Source organism: Ailuropoda melanoleuca, chromosome 4 (assembly GCF_002007445.2).
Source record: "Ailuropoda melanoleuca isolate Jingjing chromosome 4, ASM200744v2, whole genome shotgun sequence".
In the NCBI taxonomy this organism is placed as follows: Eukaryota; Metazoa; Chordata; class Mammalia; order Carnivora; family Ursidae; genus Ailuropoda; species Ailuropoda melanoleuca.
Genome location: NC_048221.1, coordinates 85,469,977 through 85,491,906, shown reverse-complemented (window position 1 = coordinate 85,491,906; position 21,930 = coordinate 85,469,977). Strand labels below are relative to the sequence as shown.

General features: G+C 38.1%; 1 protein-coding gene across 3 annotated transcripts in view; it reads left to right on the top strand.

Moving 5' to 3' along the window:
* Positions 1–10,839, top strand: part of XPO1 (exportin 1) — a 44,622-nt gene extending 33,783 nt beyond the window's left edge. For all 3 annotated transcript variants that reach the window (XM_034659195.1, XM_002928405.4, XM_034659196.1), the window contains 14 exons: positions 671–868; positions 1,802–1,940; positions 2,122–2,303; positions 2,389–2,545; positions 2,642–2,805; positions 3,550–3,684; positions 3,965–4,148; positions 4,458–4,564; positions 6,222–6,416; positions 7,687–7,855; positions 8,518–8,652; positions 8,735–8,894; positions 8,974–9,070; positions 9,770–10,839. In XM_034659195.1, coding sequence (XP_034515086.1) covers positions 671–868; positions 1,802–1,940; positions 2,122–2,303; positions 2,389–2,545; positions 2,642–2,805; positions 3,550–3,684; positions 3,965–4,148; positions 4,458–4,564; positions 6,222–6,416; positions 7,687–7,855; positions 8,518–8,652; positions 8,735–8,894; positions 8,974–9,070; positions 9,770–9,916 — 2,169 coding nt within the window. In that variant the 3' untranslated portion in view covers positions 9,917–10,839. The remainder of the gene's footprint in view (positions 1–670; positions 869–1,801; positions 1,941–2,121; positions 2,304–2,388; positions 2,546–2,641; positions 2,806–3,549; positions 3,685–3,964; positions 4,149–4,457; positions 4,565–6,221; positions 6,417–7,686; positions 7,856–8,517; positions 8,653–8,734; positions 8,895–8,973; positions 9,071–9,769) is intronic.
* Positions 10,840–21,930: the final 11,091 nt, after the last annotated feature.

The following is a 21,930-nucleotide window of genomic DNA, read 5'->3' as shown; positions in this document are numbered from 1 at the left end:
AATGCATATAACATAAAGCTGTCTATCTTAAAGTATACAATTTCAGTGACATTCACAGTGTTGTCAACTGTCACCTATTCTAAAACATTTTCATTAACCTGCAAAGAATAATGTAACTATTAAAATAGTCCCTCATTCTGCTCTTCTCCAGCCTCTAGCCAACTTCTAATTTGCTCTCTGTGGATTTTATCTATTCTGAACCTTTATATAATCATATAAATAGACTCCTAGTATATGGTCTTTTGTAATTAGCGTTTTTCACTTAGTGTGTTTTTGGGGTTCTTTCATGTTGCAGCATGTACCATTTCATCTTTTTATAGCTGAATGGTTATATATTGTATGCCCAGTCGTGAGTTGATGGACATTTGGATTATTTACACCTTTTGAGTATTGGTACCAAATGTCGTTTAATGTCCATATCTTTTTAGGGAACTTAACGTACATACTGGCCAACAACTACATAAAGTTTTTAAAGTGTTCTAGGACATGTTTGAAGAAAGCACAATTTGCTCCCTGAGAATTTCTAGTCTATTCGATGAACAATGAGTTCATCAGAGTTGTGTAAAATGAAACATTAATCTTTATTCTGTTAATGTAACAAGTGGAAGGCAATCTGTGGTAGGATAATGATGTCTAAGGATTATTTTAATACTGTTGGTCGTCTTTGTAGGCCCTTCATTATATGTTGTTGGTATCAGAAGTGGAGGAAACTGAAATCTTTAAGATTTGTCTTGAGTACTGGAATCATTTGGCAGCTGAACTCTATAGAGAGAGCCCATTCTCTACATCTGCTTCTCCATTGCTATCTGGAAGTCAGCATTTTGATGTTCCTCCCAGGAGACAGCTGTATTTGCCCGTGTTATCCAAGGTAGTAATGAAGTGGGTTATTGAGTGCTTTGCCTGTTCCTTGCTGTGATTTTTGAAAACTAAACAAGTAGTGGGTTTTATATTTATTTTCTTTTGGCTTTTATAATCTGTCCAAATAAAAGAGCTACAAAAAGAGAATCCAACAACGTCTCCATTCATGTTCAAAGCTCGAAGATTGAAAGGGATTGATTGAAGAGTTATGGTTCTCAGGATGCCTGGGTGGTTCAGTCTGTGAAGTGTCTGCCTTTGGCTCAGGTTGTGATCCCAGGGTTTTTGGATCAAGTCCCGCATCAGTCCTGCATCAGGCTACTTGCTTGGCAGGGGAGTCTGCTTCTCCCTCTGGCTGCCACTCCCCCTGCTTGTGCATGCTCTCTAACAAATAAATAAATAAAATCTTTTTAAAAATGAATTATGGTTCTCAAAATTGTGTCATAGAAGTAGACTGCATCAGCACTACCAGTGAGTTTGTTAGAAATGCAGATCAAGAGATCACCTGCCAATCTACTGACTCAGTCTCTGGATGAGACACAGAAAATTTAATAGTATATGTTTATTCATGATAAATAACATTTGAAAACCATTGTTGTAGAATTACTTTTTTTTTTTTTTAATTTTATTTATTTGAGCACAAGTGGTGGGGAGGGGCAGAGGAAGAAGAGGAGAGACTCTGCTGAACAGGGAGCCTGATGCAGGCTCATCAGTCATGGAACCCTAGGATTAAGACCTGAGCTGAAGGCAGACACTTAACAGACTGAGCCAGCCAGGCACCCCTAGACATACGTTTTTAAAATGTTTATATTTTTTTATATTGTGAGAACCATTTTGGGGGTATGTTTGTCTAAAGTGCGAAGTGCTTAATCTTAATTTTTTTTCCTACATTGGCTGTGACTGATTTCAAAGATGTAATAGGTTTTTCTTGTTTATTGTTGAGCAGGTCCGTTTATTGATGGTGAGTCGTATGGCTAAACCAGAGGAAGTATTGGTTGTAGAAAATGATCAGGGAGAAGTAGTAAGAGAATTCATGAAGGATACAGATTCCATTAATTTGTATAAGAATATGAGAGAAACATTAGGTGAGTCAATACTGCCAATTTAATCTTTATTTTTGTAATTCTCTTCTGGGGTGGAAATACTTTCTAAAGAAATACACTTTTCTGAATCTGTTAATAACCATTTTCATTAATGTGCTATTATTAAATTGTTTTGATCATAGAGTTGCATTTGAACATTTGGAACTTTTCCCTTCCTTTCTAGTTTATCTTACTCATCTGGATTATGTAGATACAGAAAGAATAATGACTGAGAAGCTTCACAATCAAGTGAATGGTACAGAGTGGTCATGGAAAAATTTGAATACATTGTGTTGGGCAATAGGCTCCATTAGTGGAGCAATGCATGAAGAGGATGAAAAACGCTTCCTTGTTACTGTTATAAAGGTACTCAAGTGATACATACGAACTGGAACTGTTAAGTAACTGTATTGTATTATTATAAATGACTGAAATTGCTCTCATTTTACAGGATCTATTAGGATTATGTGAACAGAAAAGAGGCAAAGATAATAAAGCTATTATTGCATCAAATATCATGTACATAGTAGGTCAATATCCAAGGTTTTTAAGAGCTCACTGGAAGTTTTTGAAGACTGTAGTTAACAAGTTGTTTGAATTCATGCATGGTAAATCCTCTTTATATTATTTAGTCATTTATATTTATTGAACAAAAAAACCCAAAATTTTTCTTGAAAATTTTTTGAAAAATCTTGTTTCGTTAGAGACCCATGATGGAGTTCAAGACATGGCTTGTGATACTTTCATTAAAATCGCTCAGAAATGCCGCAGGCATTTTGTTCAGGTTCAGGTTGGAGAAGTAATGCCATTTATTGATGAAATTTTGAACAATATCAACACTATAATTTGTGATCTTCAGCCTCAACAGGTACGTATGGCACTGGGCGTATTTTTCTTAGAAAGTGAATAGTACTGGGCTCCTGAGTAGCTCAGTCAGTTGAGCATCCAACTTTTGATTTTGGCCCAGGGTCATGCTCCCTGGGTCATAAGATCCAGCTCTGCACTGGGCATGGAGCCTGCTGAAGATTCTCTCTCTCCCTCCACTCCTCTCCACCCCCCCCCCGGCCAAAAAAAAAAAGATTACTTTTTTTTTTAATGTTTATTTGACAGAGTGCATATGGGGGCGCAGGAGGGCTTGATCTCAGGACCGTGAGACAATGAATGACCTAAGCTGAAACCAAGAATCATATACTTAGAGACTCAGGTGCCCCATGACTACTGTTTTACTCAGAATTCATTAATGGCAATAGAAAGAGTGACACCATTGGACTCCGTTCACGTGTCTCTGTGGCTGAATTTTTTTTTTTTTTTTTGTATAGTTAACATACAGTGTTAAATAAGTTTTGGGTGTATAATATAGTGATTCAGCAGTTCCATACATCACCCAGTGCACTCCTCAGTCCCCAACACTATTTTATCTCCCACCTACCCACCTCTCTGCTGGAGTGGTTAAATTTTCATAGTGGCCAAAATTTAGGCAGAAGTTTGATAGGCTATTTTCCTACTTAATGTAAGTTATTTCTCAGACTCACAAAACAAGTTCTACTACATATGTGAATTGCTTGTGTGTAGTTTTCCTTATGATGCATCAAATGTCTGCCTTTTTACATAGGTCCATACATTTTATGAAGCTGTGGGGTACATGATTGGTGCACAAACAGATCAAACTGTACAAGAACATTTGATAGAAAAATATATGCTACTCCCTAATCAGGTTTGGGATAGCATAATCCAGCAGGCAACCAAAGTAAGTTTTACTACTTTTTCTCAAAGTTCTAATGGAATTCAAGAAGACAGTGTTGTTTACAAAAGTAGTGAAAATTACACTGTAATTTTGCTCCGTTTGCTTGTATACTGGGACTGTTACTCTATTCTTAGTTGTACCTGTAGGTAATAAAGTTTCTTTGTTTTACTGTTTTGGATTATAAATGTGATGGTGGTTTGGAGTAAGGTGTGGGTAGTGTTTCTCACTTTAGTAATTACAAAGATAATTTTCATGTGATAAATCTGTTATTTGTCTTTCACAGAATGTGGATATACTTAAAGATCCTGAAACAGTTAAGCAGCTTGGTAGCATATTGAAAACAAATGTTAGAGCCTGCAAAGCTGTCGGACATCCCTTTGTAATTCAGCTTGGGAGAATTTATTTAGATATGCTTAATGTATACAAGTGCCTCAGTGAAAATATTTCAGCAGCTATCCAAGCTAATGGTAAGTGATTCTGAATTTTTGTGGAATGGTGAATAGTAAATCAGTTCCACGTTCACAGTGTTACTGTAAGCATTCATTTCTCAGATTTGAGTTAACCCTCCCAGTGTCCCAAATGACCCTAGACAATCATTTTTTATGAGTTGCATACACCTTTTCCTTGTAAAGTTAGTCTTAGTTTGTACATTCATCTATGTGCCGTTGTCTTTATGTTTTTGAGTGGTAAATGAGAGCTATTAGATCTGAAGTACATTTAACTACCAATGTAGATTTTAGTTGTGAAGTTGGATTTCATTGCATTGTATTTTTTAGGTGAGATGGTTACAAAGCAACCGTTGATTAGAAGTATGCGAACAGTAAAAAGGGAAACTTTAAAGTTAATATCTGGTTGGGTGAGCCGGTCCAATGATCCACAGATGGTATGTGAAATGTTAATGCTTTTAAGTTGATGCTGTATTCTCTGATAATATGCATATAGCTCATTTAAAGGTAATTTCAATGGGTATGTTTGGGATTATTTTACAGTGTCTGATTTTTTTTTTTAGAGTCCTTGAATACTTAAAAATATTATATATACCATCTTCCTAAGAAATTGCTGTTAGTGGGGACAGTGATGATACGTAACAAGGTAGCTTGAGTCACTTCTATCCCCTTATAAATAGATGTTCCGATGAAATTTTTTGTGTTTCTTCATGATTCTTTGGAGCAATTTACAAAGCCGTCATTAGTTTGCCTCTGCAGTGAAAGTAATGGCTTTCTCAGTGGAAGTTTTAAAAGTCTCTTTCACTCTTCTTTTAGTTTTAAATCATTTTCCATAAAGGAAAATGATTTTCAGAAACTAAACCAGGCTCCATAATATGCCTCAACTTGGGAAAATGTGTATTAGTATTTTTTTTTAAGTGTGTATTTTTAATTTATTCTACCATTTCTTTCTCTTGATCCTTGGAATATTACAAAGAATCCTGTCGTGTTAATTTTTGCTGTATGCAAATAGTGGTTGACAAGTGTGCTGTTTACTTTCATAATTTTGAAATTTCAGTATTGTTCCTACAGATGATGGAATTATCAACGTACCAAATATTGAAAGGTTTTGAACATGTGTATTATGAGATCAGAACTGTATTGAAAATTGGAAAGGAGAAGATAAAATGAATTAAAGGAATTGTGAAGTTCAAAATTTACAATAGCTTGGGCAAATTTTAGGAGTATCAGTGATAATAAGGAGCGGGTATCATTTTACAATCAAGATTTGTATTGTGGGTTGGGACAGTGAATTTAAAAAAATAACTCAAAAACACACTTATGATCCAGTTTGTGGGGTAAGAATTACTGCAGTGTTACAAGTAAAATGAGAACCAGTTCTGGTCTAACAGAACAGTTGGGTTATCTGAAAAATAATGTGCTTATCCTTAAAATTTTTACTAGGCCTATTTTGTATAGTAGGACACTACTAACACTGGTAACCTTCAGTTGCAAGAAACATTTGTAATTGTCCATGTCTTAATGAAGAACCTATTAAAAGCATGTAAGTCACACTTTAATATGACCTTGTTTATTGAGACTCATGGAAACTCTGGTACAGTTCCAATTCCTTTTACAAGAGTAAGTGGTTTTTATTTGTGTTTATTAAGTGTTTACAGGTAGCATTCACAAAGTTAAAAAAAATAATTGAATGGGTATGTACTTTATGTTAGATATGAGCTGGTTGGTTTTTATAGATATTATTCATTGACAAAATTGATATAGTATTGGTTTCATTCCTTTAGGTAAGTTATCCCACGTACAGTAACCCTAGAATCCTGGCCCTGCCATAGTAACTTGGATCCAGTCACTTGATTTTGGGCCTGTTACCTTAATAATACAGATTTGAACTCTGAATATGTCTGTGGCTCTTCCCAGCCAATTATTAGGATTTCTTAGTTTCTTTGGTAAAAAGTTTTACTGTCAAAACTGAATTAAAAAACAATATTTTCCAGATACTCAACTTAAATCTCAATACAACACCAATCTAGCTGTTTATAATGGTTTAGCAGGTGCATAGAATAAAACTTGAAAGTTTTTTTTTTTTTTTAATAGGTAGCTGAAAATTTTGTTCCTCCTCTCTTGGATGCAGTTCTCATTGATTATCAGAGAAATGTCCCAGCTGCTAGAGAACCAGAAGTGCTTAGTACTATGGCTATTATTGTCAACAAGTTAGGAGGACATATAACAGCTGAAATACCTCAAATATTTGATGCTGTTTTTGAATGCACATTGAATATGATAAATAAGGTATGTGGTTTACATTTCAGTTATGGGAAATTCTGCCATATATATCCTTTAAGTCTTAAAAGCATAAGTTGTAGCCATGAGATTAGTATAAGTTTTAAGCTCTGGAGTTTAAGTATTTGAACTTCTAGACCAGAGAAATATTTACCTTTCTTATAAGATTTTATTTATTTATTTCAGAGAGAGCGCACAGGCATGAGTTGGGTGAGGGGGAGAGGGAGAAACAGACTCCCCGCTGAGCAGGGAGCCAAAAGTGGGGATCATGACCTGAGCCAAAGGCAGACACTAAACTGACTGAGCCAACCAGGCTTTTTAAAAATTTTACAGTTTAAAAGATCTTGGGGTACCTGGGTGGTTCAGTCAATTGAGCTTCTGACTCGGTGGCTTGGGTCTTGATCTCCGGGTTATGAGATAAAGCCCCAGCTCTGCGCTCAGTGGGGAGTCTGCTTGAAGATTCTCTCCCTCTGGCGCCCCCCCCCGTTAATGCGCACTCCCCCCTGGACTAAATAAATCTTTTAAAAAAATAAAAATATCTTAACAAAGTAAATTTGGTAGATTGTAACATTCAGATAACAGCATTCACAGGGAGCCGCCTTCTCCCTCTGCCGTTCCCACTGCTTGTGCTTCTCTCCGTGTCAAATACATAAAGAATCTTTTAAAAAAATTATACTAATTCTTTAAATGAAAAGGCAGGTGTGCATTTTCAGTTATAAAAGTCTATTACAGGGGGTGCATGGCTGGCTCAGTTGGTGTAGCATGTGACTCTTGGTCTCAGGGTTGTAAGGTGGAGCCCAACGTTGGGTGTAGAGATTACTTTAAAGTATATATACACACACATATATATACACTAGGAAAATACATTACTCGAGAAGGGAAAATGTAGATAAGAGTTACAAATCTACACAGTAGCTAAAACAATTTTCAGAAATAATTTTTAGATCTGTATTCATGATCTTGAGGTCACTTTCATAACATGGTAGTAGGTAGTCTGAGAGTAACTAGAAAATGTGATGTTCTTTGGGTTTTGAGTAATTTTTATAATGTGACCTTGTGTTCCTTCATTTTAGTAATTCATTAGTGTAATACATGGTGATTTCATCTTCCATGGGAGGCAAATTATAATGTCTTCAGGTTTCCAGTCAGGAGGCCATATGCCTTATGGGGCCCACTAAAAAGTCCAAACATTTATACTAAATTAGGGTTTACTTTTTTTCTCTTATTTAACATAATTAAGGCATTGAAACGTTATTTTGCTCTCGCCATTTGTTTTTAGGACTTTGAAGAATATCCTGAACACAGAACAAACTTTTTCTTACTACTTCAGGCTGTCAATTCTCATTGTTTCCCAGCATTCCTGGCTATACCACCTGCACAATTTAAACTTGTTTTGGATTCCATTATTTGGGCTTTCAAACATACTATGAGGAACGTTGCAGATACAGGTAAATACACATCCTTTTATTCACTTGCCCTATCAGTCCACAGGCTCTTAGAAATAGATCTGTAGGTATGGTTGGGTAGATGACACTTGTTATCAAGGTTTTGTTGGAGTGCATCACTTGCATATGTAGGTCTAAGTAAATCCTAAAAGCAGGTGAATCCTCTCTTCCATAGTTGAGTGCAGAGGCAGGATTGAGTTATAGAGAGATAGACATAAAATTCAAAGTAGAGCAACATCACTTCTCCACATCCTCACCAGTGTGTCCTTTTCCCCGTCTGCTTTTCCTTGGTGCCACTAAGGGGCGAAATAAGAATAAAACACAGTATCTTTAGCAGGAGAGGTTTTTATTTAATTTGTTATTTTTAAATAGAAATTGGTTTGTGTAATCGGTGTGTACTTGGTAATGCTGTTTTTAGAGTTGATTTGGAGAGAATCGACTAAACCTTCAGAAATAGTGGAGAGTTACTAATAGTTATTACTTGTAGTCTGTAATTAAGCAGGCATTGATGCTAATTGAACTCCCATTATTCAAGATAACTTAAGCAAATAATTGCTAGTCGTTAGCGAAAAGGGGGTTTAAGGATGGCCCTGAATCAGAATCCGGAAATTCTATGTGAGTGTTACTAGTCTGTAATAACGTTGTCGGGGTTCTGTACATTTTAGGCTTACAGATACTTTTTACACTCTTACAAAATGTTGCACAAGAAGAAGCTGCAGCTCAGAGTTTCTATCAGACTTATTTTTGCGATATTCTCCAGCATATCTTTTCTGTTGTGACAGACACCTCACATACTGCTGGTAAGAATTTATAACTGTGAAAATGATAAGTGTTCCAGTTGTTATTACCTGCTGGAGTTAATAATGTTCTTTATATCAACAGGTTTGACAATGCATGCGTCGATACTTGCATATATGTTTAATTTGGTTGAAGAAGGAAAAATAAGTACACCGTTAAATCCTGGAAATCCAGTTAACAACCAAATGTTCATTCAGGAATATGTGGCAAATCTCCTTAAATCAGCATTCCCTCATCTTCAAGAGTAAATATGCTTTTTAGTACACATACATTTTTCGGTTAAAAAAATAGTGATTATTTAATTGTCGTATTTTGATTTGCAGTGCCCAAGTAAAGCTCTTTGTGACAGGGCTTTTCAGCTTAAATCAGGATATTCCTGCTTTCAAGGAACACCTTAGGGATTTCCTAGTACAAATAAAGGTATGTGTTTTGTTTGCTTGGAGAAATACTAAGAATAAATATGATTTAGTTGTTGCATTGTGTGATTAACCACATTCTTGGTAAAGCAAAATGAATGATACTTAGCCTTACTAGTCCTAGACTGATTCAGAGTGAAAAACTATAAATCACAGTTGAGAACAGGATGGGTTTGAAATGTTTTTGGAAACTTGTTATTAATATAATTCATTTTAGATGATATAATTGTCTTGGAATGTTTAATTACATCCTGCAGCTGATTTATAAATTGTGAAATATGGGGAAAGAAACACTGGTAGACACTTTGGGGATTTCATACCCATTTTGTTAGTGAGGAATCCATTTTAGGGAATTAAGACAAATTAGCAGATAATCAAACTGTTACTGCTGTTACACAATGCTTCATTTGAATTTATGGGAAGAGGTCGCCTGGGTGACTCAGTTGGTTAAGCATCTGTGTTTGGCTCAGGTCATGATCTCAGGGCCCTGGGATCAAGTCTCACATCGGGCTTCCTGCTCAGTGGGGAGTCTTCTTTCCACCTCCCTCTGCTTGTGTTCTCTCTCTCTCTCTCTCTTTCAAATAAATAAATAAAATCTTTTATAAAGAAAAGCCTCTTTAAAAAAAAAGGCATCTCCCCAAAAACGTCCTTTTCCAAAATTGAAATTTATTATGTTAACACTTCATCTATCTTGTTTTCACAGGAGTTTGCAGGTGAAGATACATCTGATCTGTTTTTGGAAGAAAGAGAAACAGCCCTTCGACAGGCTCAGGAAGAGAAACATAAACTTCAAATGTCTGTCCCTGGCATCCTTAATCCACATGAAATTCCAGAAGAAATGTGTGATTAAAATCGGAAGTCATGCTGATTTTTTTTTGTTGTTGTTGTTGGGTTCCCCCCCCCCTCTGCAACTCTTGTTAGCAGAAGAAAACAGCATCTGGATATTTGTCGACCAAAATGATGCCAATTTGTAAATTAAAATGTCACCTAGTGGCCCTTTTTCTTATGTGTTTTTTGTATAAGAAATTTTCTGTGAAATATCCTTCCATTGTTTAAGCTTTTGTTTTGGTCATCTTTATTTAGTTTGCATGAAGTTAAAAATTAAGGCATTTTTAAAAATTTTACTTCATGCCCATTTTGTGGCTGGGATGGGGGGAGGAGGCAAATTCAATTTGAACATATACTTGTAAATTCTAATGCAAAATTACACAACTTTCCTGTAAACAATACCAATTTTTAATTAGGGAGCATTTTCTTTCTAGCCTGTATTTCAGTCTAGAAGAAAAGATAATGAGTAAAACAAATTGCGTTGTTAAGAGGATTCTAGTGCTGCATTGTCTGAAGTTAGCACCTCTTGGACTGAATCGTTTGTCTAGACTACATGTATTACGAGTCTGTATGGCAGGTTTGCAGCAAGATCATGTGCATATCATCCCATTGTAAAGCGACTTCAAAAAATATGGGAACACAGTTAGTTATTTTTACACAGTTCTTTTTGTTTTTGTGTGTGTGTGCTGTCGCTTGTCGACAACAGCTTTTTGTTTTCCTCAATGAGGAGTGTTGCTCATTTGTGAGCCTTCATTAACTCGAAGTGAAATGGTTAAAAATATTTATCCTGTTAGAATAGGCTGCATCTTTTTAACAACTCATTAAAAAACAAACAAAACAAAACTCTGGCTTTTGAGATGACTTATACTAATTTACATTGTTTACCAAGCTGTAGTGCTTTAAGAACACTACTTAAAAAGCAAAATAAACTTGGTTTACATTTATTTTCCTTTTTTGGCTCAAAATTATTCCTACATTAATGAAAGTGATTATATGTGTTTTAAGTATTAGGTAACATTTTTAAGTGAAGTTGGACACTGTTGATTTATGATCTGTGGGGTTATTGAAAGTAAAGGCACAGTTGGGTTAATCAGACATGCTCCAGACATTACCTTTTGTCCCCAAGAAACAAATCCCTTACGTGACAGCTTAACATGCTTTTATCTTTATTTGCAATTAAACAACATCTTTTGGTTCCTCGTTAGGAGTTACGTGTAACAGATTAAACAGAATGAGAACCCAGGTATAAGAAACTACTGCAGATATTCTTTTTTTTTTTTTTTTAAGATTTTATTTATTTATTCGACAGAGATAGAGACAGCCAGCGAGAGAGGGAACACAAGCAGGGGGAGTGGGAGAGGAAGAAGCAGGCTCACAGCAGAGGAGCCTGATGTGGGTCGATCCCATAATGCCGGGATCACGCCCTGAGCCGAAGGCAGACGCTTAACCGCTGTGCCACCCAGGCGCCCCTACTGCAGATATTCTTGATTAATTGTATTTTTGTCAGGTACGACCCTTAGAAAGTTGCCTTATCCCTTTAGGAAAGGTAGGAGGAAGGGGGAAAATGTATAGATGTCCTATAAAACATGAAAGGCAGTAGAACTAAGGGAATAGAAAAAGGAAACTAGCTTGGGTCAACCCGTTTCCAGAGGATTGAATCTAACCTTCTATAAACCAAGACTAAAACCTAAGCATTTGAAGTGCTTCGTGTTCATGCAGAGTCAGCAATTTTGTGTAATTGCTGTACTTTTCTAACTTTATAGGCTTTGGCAAAAACTATTATTTCAGTAGAATATAAGCCTGCATAAAACTTTTTTCTAGAACAGTAAATGGTAAGAGTTTGAATGTATTAAAAGAACATTGGAGAACTTTAAATTTCAGCTTTGTTAAAATCTTTGATTTGGTGTTACTGATTACTGGTTTTGGCCTAAAAACCCCCTTTAAGAGGTTTTCTTAGATAGCCAAAAGTTTAGGTTCAGATTGATTGGTCTGTTTTGACTTAGCTATGAAATGCATGTTGTTAGTTTTGAGTTATCTGTCACCATTTCTGTCAATGATGCACACAGTTTTCTTACCTTAGAGCACATCCACTCTCTCTACGCCTTGCTTTCTTGGAATGTTCTAGATGTTGCAAGAAAACAAGTCTTGGCTTGGAAACCAGGATAGTCCGCTTTGAATTTAGAAATGATTGGCAACTAGGATTCAGCCACTAACAAGTATAAACTTACCTTTTTTTCCCTTTTTACGTTGTGTACAGGCCTCAAGACAATGTCACAAAAACTGATAATTGTCCCTCAATATGTATTATTCATTTGGTTTAGTAATTGAATTCCTGTGGTTTTTTGGTTTTGTTTTTTTAGATTTTATTTTATTTATGTGACATAGAGACAGCCAGCGAGAGAGGGTACACAGCAGGGGAGTGGGAGAGGAAGAAGCAGGCTCCCAGCGGAGGAGCCCGATGTGGGATTCGATCCTGAACGCCGGGATCACGCCCTGAGCGGAAGGCAGACGCTTAACGACTGCACTACCCAGGCGCCCCTGAATTCCTGTTTTTTAACTGAGTACTTAAGCCTCCTAGCTGACACATTTCCCAACCTCCCTTGCAACCAGGTTGAAGTCTTGTGACTGGAATGAAAGCAGAAGTGATTATAAACTTCTGAAAAACACCTTTAAAGGAAAGGGACGCGGATATGATGGTAAGAGCTAGAGATCTTAGTGAAATGAAAGATAATGGATTAGAACACCTTACCTCCCATTTCCTCTTCTCACTTTTGTTACTGTCTTGTACTTTAATGAATTATACAATTTGTTATATTATTATACAATTGTACAAGTTTTGAACTTCATAAATACACACCTTGAATAATCACAGCTATAGCTTAAGAATTAAGTGTTTAAGCTAAACACTTAATTCAAGGAAAATATATAAATCAACTGAATTAGAAGCCTCAAACTCAGGTTTTCTTTACACAAAGTTCTCATCAGAGGTACGTTTTATCCCACAGTTCAATCCCTTGTGTGAAGCTTGTGGGACTTGAGCAAAGAGGAGATGGGACGAAAACCAGAAAAAACAATAGTGATAGCAAATTAAATTTAGGGTGGGCATTTCTTGCTTAAGTGTACATTGATCATATTTGGGTCACCCTCAAGGTATTTCACAGCAGAGCACACTGTGACCATTTCAGATGTTGGGCATAGTGCTTTTTAACTCTTGGTAATAAGTCAGTCTCTAAGTGGTTAACAAGTTGGGAGGAGAACTGGAATTATCTTGCATAGTTAAGTGGGTCTGAATCCTGTTGTAAGCACTCATTCAATGGGGAATCTTGGTTAAGTCATTTGATCTTATTTGAAAAATGGGATCGCAAAGCTAAGTCCCCCTGATGGTTGTGAGGATTTAGGTATAAATACGACAATATGCCTGACACCATACCTAACTCCAGGGTGCTTTTTTTTTCCTTCACATTTTAGCTCTTCTGAAATTGGGAGTGTATCTTAACAATCCATGGCATCTTATAGTTTCTGGTGGCCCTGCAATGCAACTGACATGTCTTTGCCTGTCCACATGTGAACTTGATCATAGCTGTTGGTGTGCATTAGTCTAATTGCTAAGTGTCTTTTTGAAAGGATAGTTCATCAAAATGTTACTTCTGTGTACAAAAAGAGGCACACAGAAGCAGCAGGACATAAACTTTATCTTAAGGAAATCTTACTTGTTGGAAGGATAACCACAATTCCGTATTTGCAAAGTGGCAACTAAGTTGGGTCTTGGGACCTACGCAGGGGAGCTGCCCAGAGGCTATAATGCAAGGAATTGTCTACCAAATTACAAGCAATGCAGTTTCATTCATGGGAAGTGTGAACAGATTGATGAAATTTCAAAAAAACTGCTATAACCAATTCATGCATTTTGCAGGATTGTCAAGTACATTGTCAGAATTGGCAGTGTTTTGTTGTTCTTGGTACATCTTGAAATAGATGTCCTCTTAGATTTGAAATAAAGCAGTAACCCAAGTATGAATTCAATCTTAACAGGTTTTTCCTTACCCCGCTTGGATTCCAGTTAATTTGTTAGGCTTTCCTACGGTACAGACCTCTCATGTTTGATCCCAACAGAGATTGGCAAGGATGGACTTTGAAAAATAAAAACTAGAATACATAGAGGACATAATTGGTCTGATTTGGTAGTGTACGTGTTGGGATTCCTCTGAGAAAGTTACCAGCATAATTAATTCTGTAACAGTGCGAAGGTAAATCTTCATGGAAAAGAGATTCATCTAACAGTCACGGTACTCCTGGCTGACTTCAGTCGGTTGAGCCACAACTCTTGACTTCAGGGTCCTGAGTTTAAGACCCACGTTGGGCATAAGGCTTACTTTTTTAAAAAAGTAAGAATAGGGATGCCTGGGTGGCCCAGTCAGTTAAGCACTGGGACTCTTGCTTGTGGCTCAGGGTTGTGAGATGGAACCCCAGTTGGGCTCCAGTCTGAGTCTGCTTACTTAAGATTCTTTCCCCTCCCTCTCCCTCCCCCTCTGCTCCTTCGCCCCTTCACTTGTCATCTCTCTAAAATAAGATCTTTTTTTGAAAAAGTAAAAGCAAATGAAGTGTATATAATTACTAATTAGATTACTAATTATAAATAGTACTTTTTAAAGATTTTTTAAGTAATCTCTACACTCAACATGGGGCTTGAACTTATAGCCCTGACATGAGGAGTCACAGGCTCCACCAGCTGAGTCAGCCAGGCTCCCCTATAAGTAGTACTTTTGATAAGTACTGTTACAAAGTTTCCCTTACCATTTTTTGTGCTTTCCATCTCTGTGAGACGTTCTGAGTAAATTTGGAAAATAATTCCATAATATCTAGTCCATGTTCTGGTTTCCCCAAAAGTTCTGAAAATGTCTGTCATGGCTTGTGTTTTTCCAAATAGGAGTCCAATTTAGGTTCATGCCTTTTGCATTGTATTGTTACTGAGTTTTTAATTTGTGATAATTTCTTAATTAAAATTTATATTTGGTTATTTCTTCAATCTATTTTTTAAAATAGTGTCTTCTCATTTTTCACACGTATTAATAGCATATTTTGTATTTTATAGCGTCCATTACTTGGATTGACAAAAAGCCCCCCTGCCCTACCTCCCCACTGGTAACCTTTAAAATTTAATTCTGTTGGCCCTAAGGAAAAAACACTAGCTTGCAAAGTGGTTTTACAGTAGTCTTCCTTTATCTGGGTTTCACTTTCTGTGGTTTCAGTTATCGGAGGTCAACTGCAGTCCAGACGCAGGTGATCCTTCTGACCAGTCGTCGGAAGGTCAGTAGTAGCCTAGTGCTACGTCACAATGCCTGTGTCGTTTTCTTCCTGTCATCTCATCACATAAGCATTTTGACATCACAATATCACAGGAAGGGTGAGTACTGTATAAGAAAATTTGAGAGAGACCACATTTATTTTATTATAGTATAAGTTTATAATTGTTCCACTTTATTATTGTTAATCGCTTCCTGTGCCTAACTTAGAAATTGAACTCTATCATAGGTATGTGGGTAGGGGAGAAAACAGTATATATAGATTCAGTACTGTCTGCAGTTTCAGGCATCCCCTGGGAGTCTTGGAACATATTCCCCCACAGATATGATGGTACTACTGTGTATTTAAGAGAACATTGTTATAAACATTTTTTGAAAGATTTAATTTATTTAGTTGACCGAGAGCACAAGTAGGCAGAGCGGTAGAGGGAGAGGGAGAAGCAGGCTCCCTGCTGAGCAAGGAGACCGATGTGGGGGCTCCATCTTAGGACCCTGGGACTATGACCTGAGCCAAAGGCAGACGCTAAACTGTGCCATCCACGTGCCCCTAAACCTTTTTTTAAAGATTGTATTTATTAGCTAGCAAGAGTGGTGGGGGAGCGGGGCGGGGGGGAGGAGCAGAGAGAGAAGCAGGCTCTCTGCTAAGCAGGGAGCCCAGTTCCATTACAAGACCCTGAGATCATGACCTGAGCCGAAGGCAGATGCTTAACCGACTGAGCCACCCAGGCATCCCTATGTTATAAACATTTTAACATGTTTTTTGTTTTGCTCCATGTAACAAAAAAGGTAGTAAGAATGACAGTGTTTATTTTGCACTTGCATCAGTGAAGTCCAGAATTAACCATCTTGTGAAGCTCGGCTTTATGGTATCACTAGGCTTCTGACAATTTAGGAATTTTTTTTGTATCCCTGGCACCTGGATTAACCCCAACTTCAAATACAGCTGCAGGAATTTGAAGTACTGTATCTGCATTCTAGATAGCAGGGAGGAAGAAAGCTTTCCCTTGTAAGAATTGAAAGTCTCAGAAATTCATAGAACACTTTCAAGTATGTCTCCATACCCCACCCAGTAGGAGAAGCTCAGATACACAATCTTGACACTGGGTGCATTGGTGTGGTGAATAAAATTGGCCTATTTAAGAATAAGGGGGAGAATAAACTGAACTAACAGCCTCTACCACAAGCTTAAAAAGTCTTAAGTGAAAATAAAGGACAAAAGGCAGTTGACTTCGTGGGAAAATCAAAATCTTCCCAGCACTCAAGTACTGATAATGCCAATGAAATAGCTCCTGTGGCCGTGACAACTGCCTTTGTCATTCACTGACCACAATTTGGAAAAAAAAAAAAAAATCTGTCTATATAGGGTGGCAGACAAGACCCTTTACTTGTCTTTGTTACTAATTGCTGTGTCCAATTTTCAAGATAAGTACAAGGAGACTACTAAAACTTATATCCTGTTGTTGCAAATGAAAACTTTAAAGCATCCTAAAGGAGAGGAGGAATTACAGAAATTGAGGGGAAAGAGTCGTGCCTAAGAGTTGGGAAAGTTTAGACGGGAAATCTTTCATTTCCATTGCAAAAAAATAAAAAGGCCTTTTGGAAAAATGGGTATCTAAGATTCCAAAGTCCTTTCCGTGATCCACTCCTGATTGACCTAATACCCAAACAGTACAGCTTCTCTCACTTCTCTGTTAGGATACTTGAGAAAATTGTATTTTTCTCCCCGGAGTATGCTAGCTAAGTAGGCCTCTCTTTTCTGACATGGAAGCATTTGCTCCACTTTCAGAAATCGTTCTTTAGGGCATGTGGCTGGCTCAGTTGGCAGAGCATGTGACTCTGAATCTCAGAGTTGTGAGTTTAAGCCCCACAATGGGTGTAGAGATTACTTTTTAAAAATTTTCCTTTGTCCTCTCTGGGAGGATTTCATTGGAGCCTACTGTGGGTCAACATGCACTTAATTTATGAAGTCTCTCTTCTTCTGTTAGCCTATTGAACAAGACAAGAGTTTTAACGCAAGCTGGGATACACTATATTTTGTATGCCAGGAGGAGTACGTAAGAGATCCAGCCTGAACATTAATTCTCTGTACTTGCTACCCTACCTGAAATCTCTGACCCAGAATGTCCTTTCCCCTGGGTCTTGGGTCTCATATACTAATGAGATCAGATATTCAAAATGAGGTCAGCCTTATTCAATATGCCCCACCAGTTAAAAGCAAACTATTCTTAAATATATTTCTCCTGGGGCACCTGGGTGGCTCAGTCGTTAAGCGTGTCTTCCGCTCAAGGCATGATCCCAGGGTTCTGGGATCGAGCCCCACATCAGGCTCCTCCACTGGGAGCCTGCTTCTTCCTCTCCCACTCCCCCTTCTTGTGTTCTCTCTCTTGCTGGCTGTCTCTCTGTCAAATGGATAAATAAAATCTTAAAAAATATATATATATAATTTCTCCTTTTTATGATTCATGCAGCTCTTAGACACAGAAATAAGTGCTGTACTCCTCCCCTTTTTTTTCCTGACTATTGTTGAGGGTCCACAAGAAATCCTTTCATCCTTGTGTCCATCCCTGAGTCATTTCAGACCCACCTGGGTCTTTGTCATCATCAAGGACACCACAAGGTGGAACCAACATCCTGAGCTGTGAAGTTGGCCAACTTGCCCTTTGGGTTGCCTTAAGCATTACAGATAGTTTTGTTTTTTGTTTTTTGTTTTTTTTACTTTTTTAAGAATTATTTATTTGAGGGGCGCCTGGGTGGCGCACGCTTAAGTCGTTAAGCGTCGGCCTTCAGCTCAGGGCATGATCCTAGCGTTCTGGGATCAAGTCCCACATCAGGCTTCTCCACTAGGAGCCTGCTTCTTCCTCTCCTATTCACCCTGCTTGTGTTCCCTCTCTCGCTGGCTGTCTCTCTTTGTCGAATGAATAAATAAAATCTTTAAAAAAAAAATTATTGGGGCGCCTGGGTGGCACAGCGGTTAAGCGTCTGCCTTCGGCTCAGGGCATGATCCCGGTGTTATGGGATCGAGCCCCACATCGGGCTCCTCTGCTATGAGCCTGCTTCTTCCTCTCCCACTCCCCCTGCTTGTGTTCCCTCTCTAGCTAGCTGTCTCTATCTCTGTCAAATAAATAAATAAAATCTTTAAAAAAAAATTATTTATTTGAGAGAGAGTGAGTGAGCATGAGTGGGGGGAGGGGCAGGAGAGAGGGGGAGAATCTCAAGCGGACTGCCCACCTAGTGTGAGGCCTGACTTGGGGCTTGATCTCACGACCACAAGACAGTGACCTGAGCTGAAATCAAGAGTTGGACGCTCAACCAACTAGGCTACCCGGGCGCCACTGTTGTTTTTTTTAAAAAGGCTCTTAAGAGGGGAGCCTGGGTGGCTCAAGTCAGTTAAGCATCTGCTCCAGGTTATGATCCTGGAGTCCTGGGATTGAGCCCGACCTTGGGCTCTCTTATCAGGGAGTCTGCCTCTCCCTCTCCCCTGCCACTCACCCCCCTGCTCTTCTTATCTCTCGCCTGCTCACACACTCTCTCAGATAAATAAAATCTTAAAAAAAAAAAAAAAAAGACTCTCAGAGAAGAAATAATTAGCCAGTTATTAGCCTACAGGAAGAAAATTTTCTACTTCTGATGGTGTTTACAACGAGTTCATGGGTGAGCTGTTAATAGGAAATAGAAAAATAGAGACTGTGCAAGCAAGAAAAGTAAACAAACAGAACTACTCCATACCCTCAGAGTTCAGGGAAGTTATTGCAACCAACGAATAAGAAGAGAGTACTATGTTAAAGGTAAATTTAGAGAACAAAAAAGGAACCTTTCCAAATTAAAGAATACAGAAATGAAGAACTTAAGAATTGAAGGATAAATTAGGGAAATCTCCCCAAAATAGAGTAAAAAGACAAAAAGATGGAAACTAGGAAAGAAACTATTAAAAACAAATTAGAGGACCGGTTCAAAAGTTTTATCATTTCCAAATAGCATGAACAGAGAAAACGGAGGGAAGGGAAAAAAAGAAAGGATTCAAGAAAATTGCCCAGATTAGAAAGGCATCAATTTGCTGATTGAAGGTGCCCATCAAACGCTCCTCCAGTAAAATGAAAATGGACCCCAACTATATATGTTGTTGTAAAATTTCAGACACTGGAACAAAGATACGATAATATATACAAGTTTCCAGAGAGAAAAGCAAGTTACATAAAAGGATCTAAAATCAGAACGGACTTCTTGATAGTTAACACTGGAAAGTTGTCAAAATTTGGAAACAAAATGATTCCCAACCTTGAATTCTTTTCAGCAAAGCAAGTATGAATCATAGCATATTGAATTGTTAGATAATCAAGATCTAAATAATTTTCCTCCCGTACAAGTCTTTCCCAGAAAGTTGGAGGATACACTCCACCAAAACAAGGGAATAAACAAGACGTAAGGTACAGAAAACAGGACATTGACACCAGAAAGTGGGAAAGCTGTCCCCCAGGATGATGGTGAAGAGAAATCCCCAAATAACCAGCCAAGCACCAAGGAATAGAAGGCGGTCTGTCTAGATCTAGGAGGGACTTTCTTTAAGAAGATGAAAGTAATGAATGCTTGATGCAATAGGTCACATATCACAGTTACTGCTGATATTTTGAAATATTTGTGTTCATCACTTTTTCAAAATTACCATAGTTATTTTTTTTTAGGATTTTATTTTATTTTTATTTATTTTAAATGATTTTATTTATTTATTTGACAGAGAGAGAGACAGCCAGAGAGAGAGGGAACACAAGCAGCGGGAGTGGGAGAGGAAGAAGCAGGCTCCCAGCAGAGGAGCCTGATGTGGGGCTCGATCCCATAACGCCAGGATCATGCCCTGAGCCGAAGGCAGACGCTTAATGACTGAGCTACCCAGGCGCCCCTAGGATTTTATTTTTAAGTAATCTCTACTCCCAACATGAGGCTCGAACTTCACAACCCTGAGATCAAGAGTCATATGCCCTACTGACTGAGCTGGACGGGTGCCCCCAAATTTACCATAGTTATTGACTCCCCCAGCTATACCTTATTATTTAATGCATTAATAAACACATGTATTACCATATCACAAATAATGTCTTAAAAATCTTTTTATAGGGGTGCCTGGGTGGCTCAGTTGGTTAAGCAACCAGCTCTTGATTTCAGCTCAGGTCATGATCTCAGGGTCTGTGGAATCAAGCCCTGCTTTGGGCTCTGCAGTCAGTGGGGAGTCTGTGTAAGGATTCCTTGCCCCTCCCCCTCACACTCTCTCTGTCTCAAATAAATGAATTTTTTAAAATAATTTTTATTCATTAGAGAGAGTGAGCAAGAGAGAGAGAACAAGTAGGGGGAGGGTCAGAGGGAGAGGGAGAAGCAGACACCCCGTTGAGCAGGGAGCCTGACGTGGGGCTGGATCCCAGGACCCTGAGATCATGACCTGAGCCAGAAGTAGATGTTTAACTAACTGAGACACCCAGGTGCCCTTCAAATAAATCTTTTAAAAAATCTTTTTATGGGGATGCCTGGGTGGTTCAGTTGTTGAGCTGCTGCCTTTGGCCCAGGTCATGATCCCAGGGTCCTGGGTTCAAGCCCCATATTAGGCTCCCTGCCCAGTGGGGAGCCTGCTTCTCCCTCTGCCCTTCCCCCTGCTCATGCTCTCTCCCTCTCTCTCTCTCTCAAATAAATAAAATATTTAAAAATAAATAAAAATAAATCTTTTTATAACTTAATTTCAATATGATTGATTTTCTTTATAATCTTATTATGTATTTTATTTTCTCAGGAGTCCAAAGCCTTCCCCAGATTGCCGAAGGAGTTCATGGCATAAAAACAATTAAGAATTGCTGCACCAGGAGAACCTCAGGGGTCTCCAGTTAGTTTCTAGGCTATGATAAAGTGTACAAGTGGGATGTCCTGATGACTAGTAAAAACCCTCAATGACAGGCAAGAGAAACAAAAGCAGAAATGAACTATTGGGACTTCATCAAGATAAAAAGCTTTTGCACAGCAAAGGAAACAGTCAACAAAACTAAAAGACAACCTACAAAATGTAAGAAGATATTTGCAAATGTCTTATGAGATAAAGAGCTAGTATCCAAAATCTGTAATGAACTTATCAAACTCAATACCCAAAGAATAAAAAATCCAGTCAAGAAATGAGCAGATGACATGAACATACACTTCTCCAAAGAAGACATACAAATGGCCAACAGGCACACGAAAAAATGCTCAACATCCTTTGGCATCAAGAAAATACAAATCAAAACCACAATGAGATACTACCTCATACCAGTCAGAATGGCTAAAATTAACAATTCAGGAAACAACAGATGTTGGTGAAGATGTGGAGAAAGGGGAACCCTCTTACAATGCTGGTGGGAATGCAAGCTGGTGCAGCCACTCTGGAAACCAGTATGGAGGTTCCTCAAAAAGTTGAAAATAGAGCTACCCTACGACCCAGCAATTGCACTACTGGGTATTTACCACAAAGATACAAATATAGTGATCCGAAGGGGCACCTGCACCCCAATGTTTATAGCAGCAATGCCCACAATAGCCAAACTATGGAAAGAGCCCAGATGTCCATCTACAGATGAATGGATAAAGAAGATGTGGTGTGTATATATATATCCAATGGAATACTACTCAGCCATCAAAACAATGACATTTTGCCATTTGTAATGACATGGTTGGAAATAGAGGGTATTTTGCTAAGAAAAACAAGTCAGTCAGAGAAAGACAA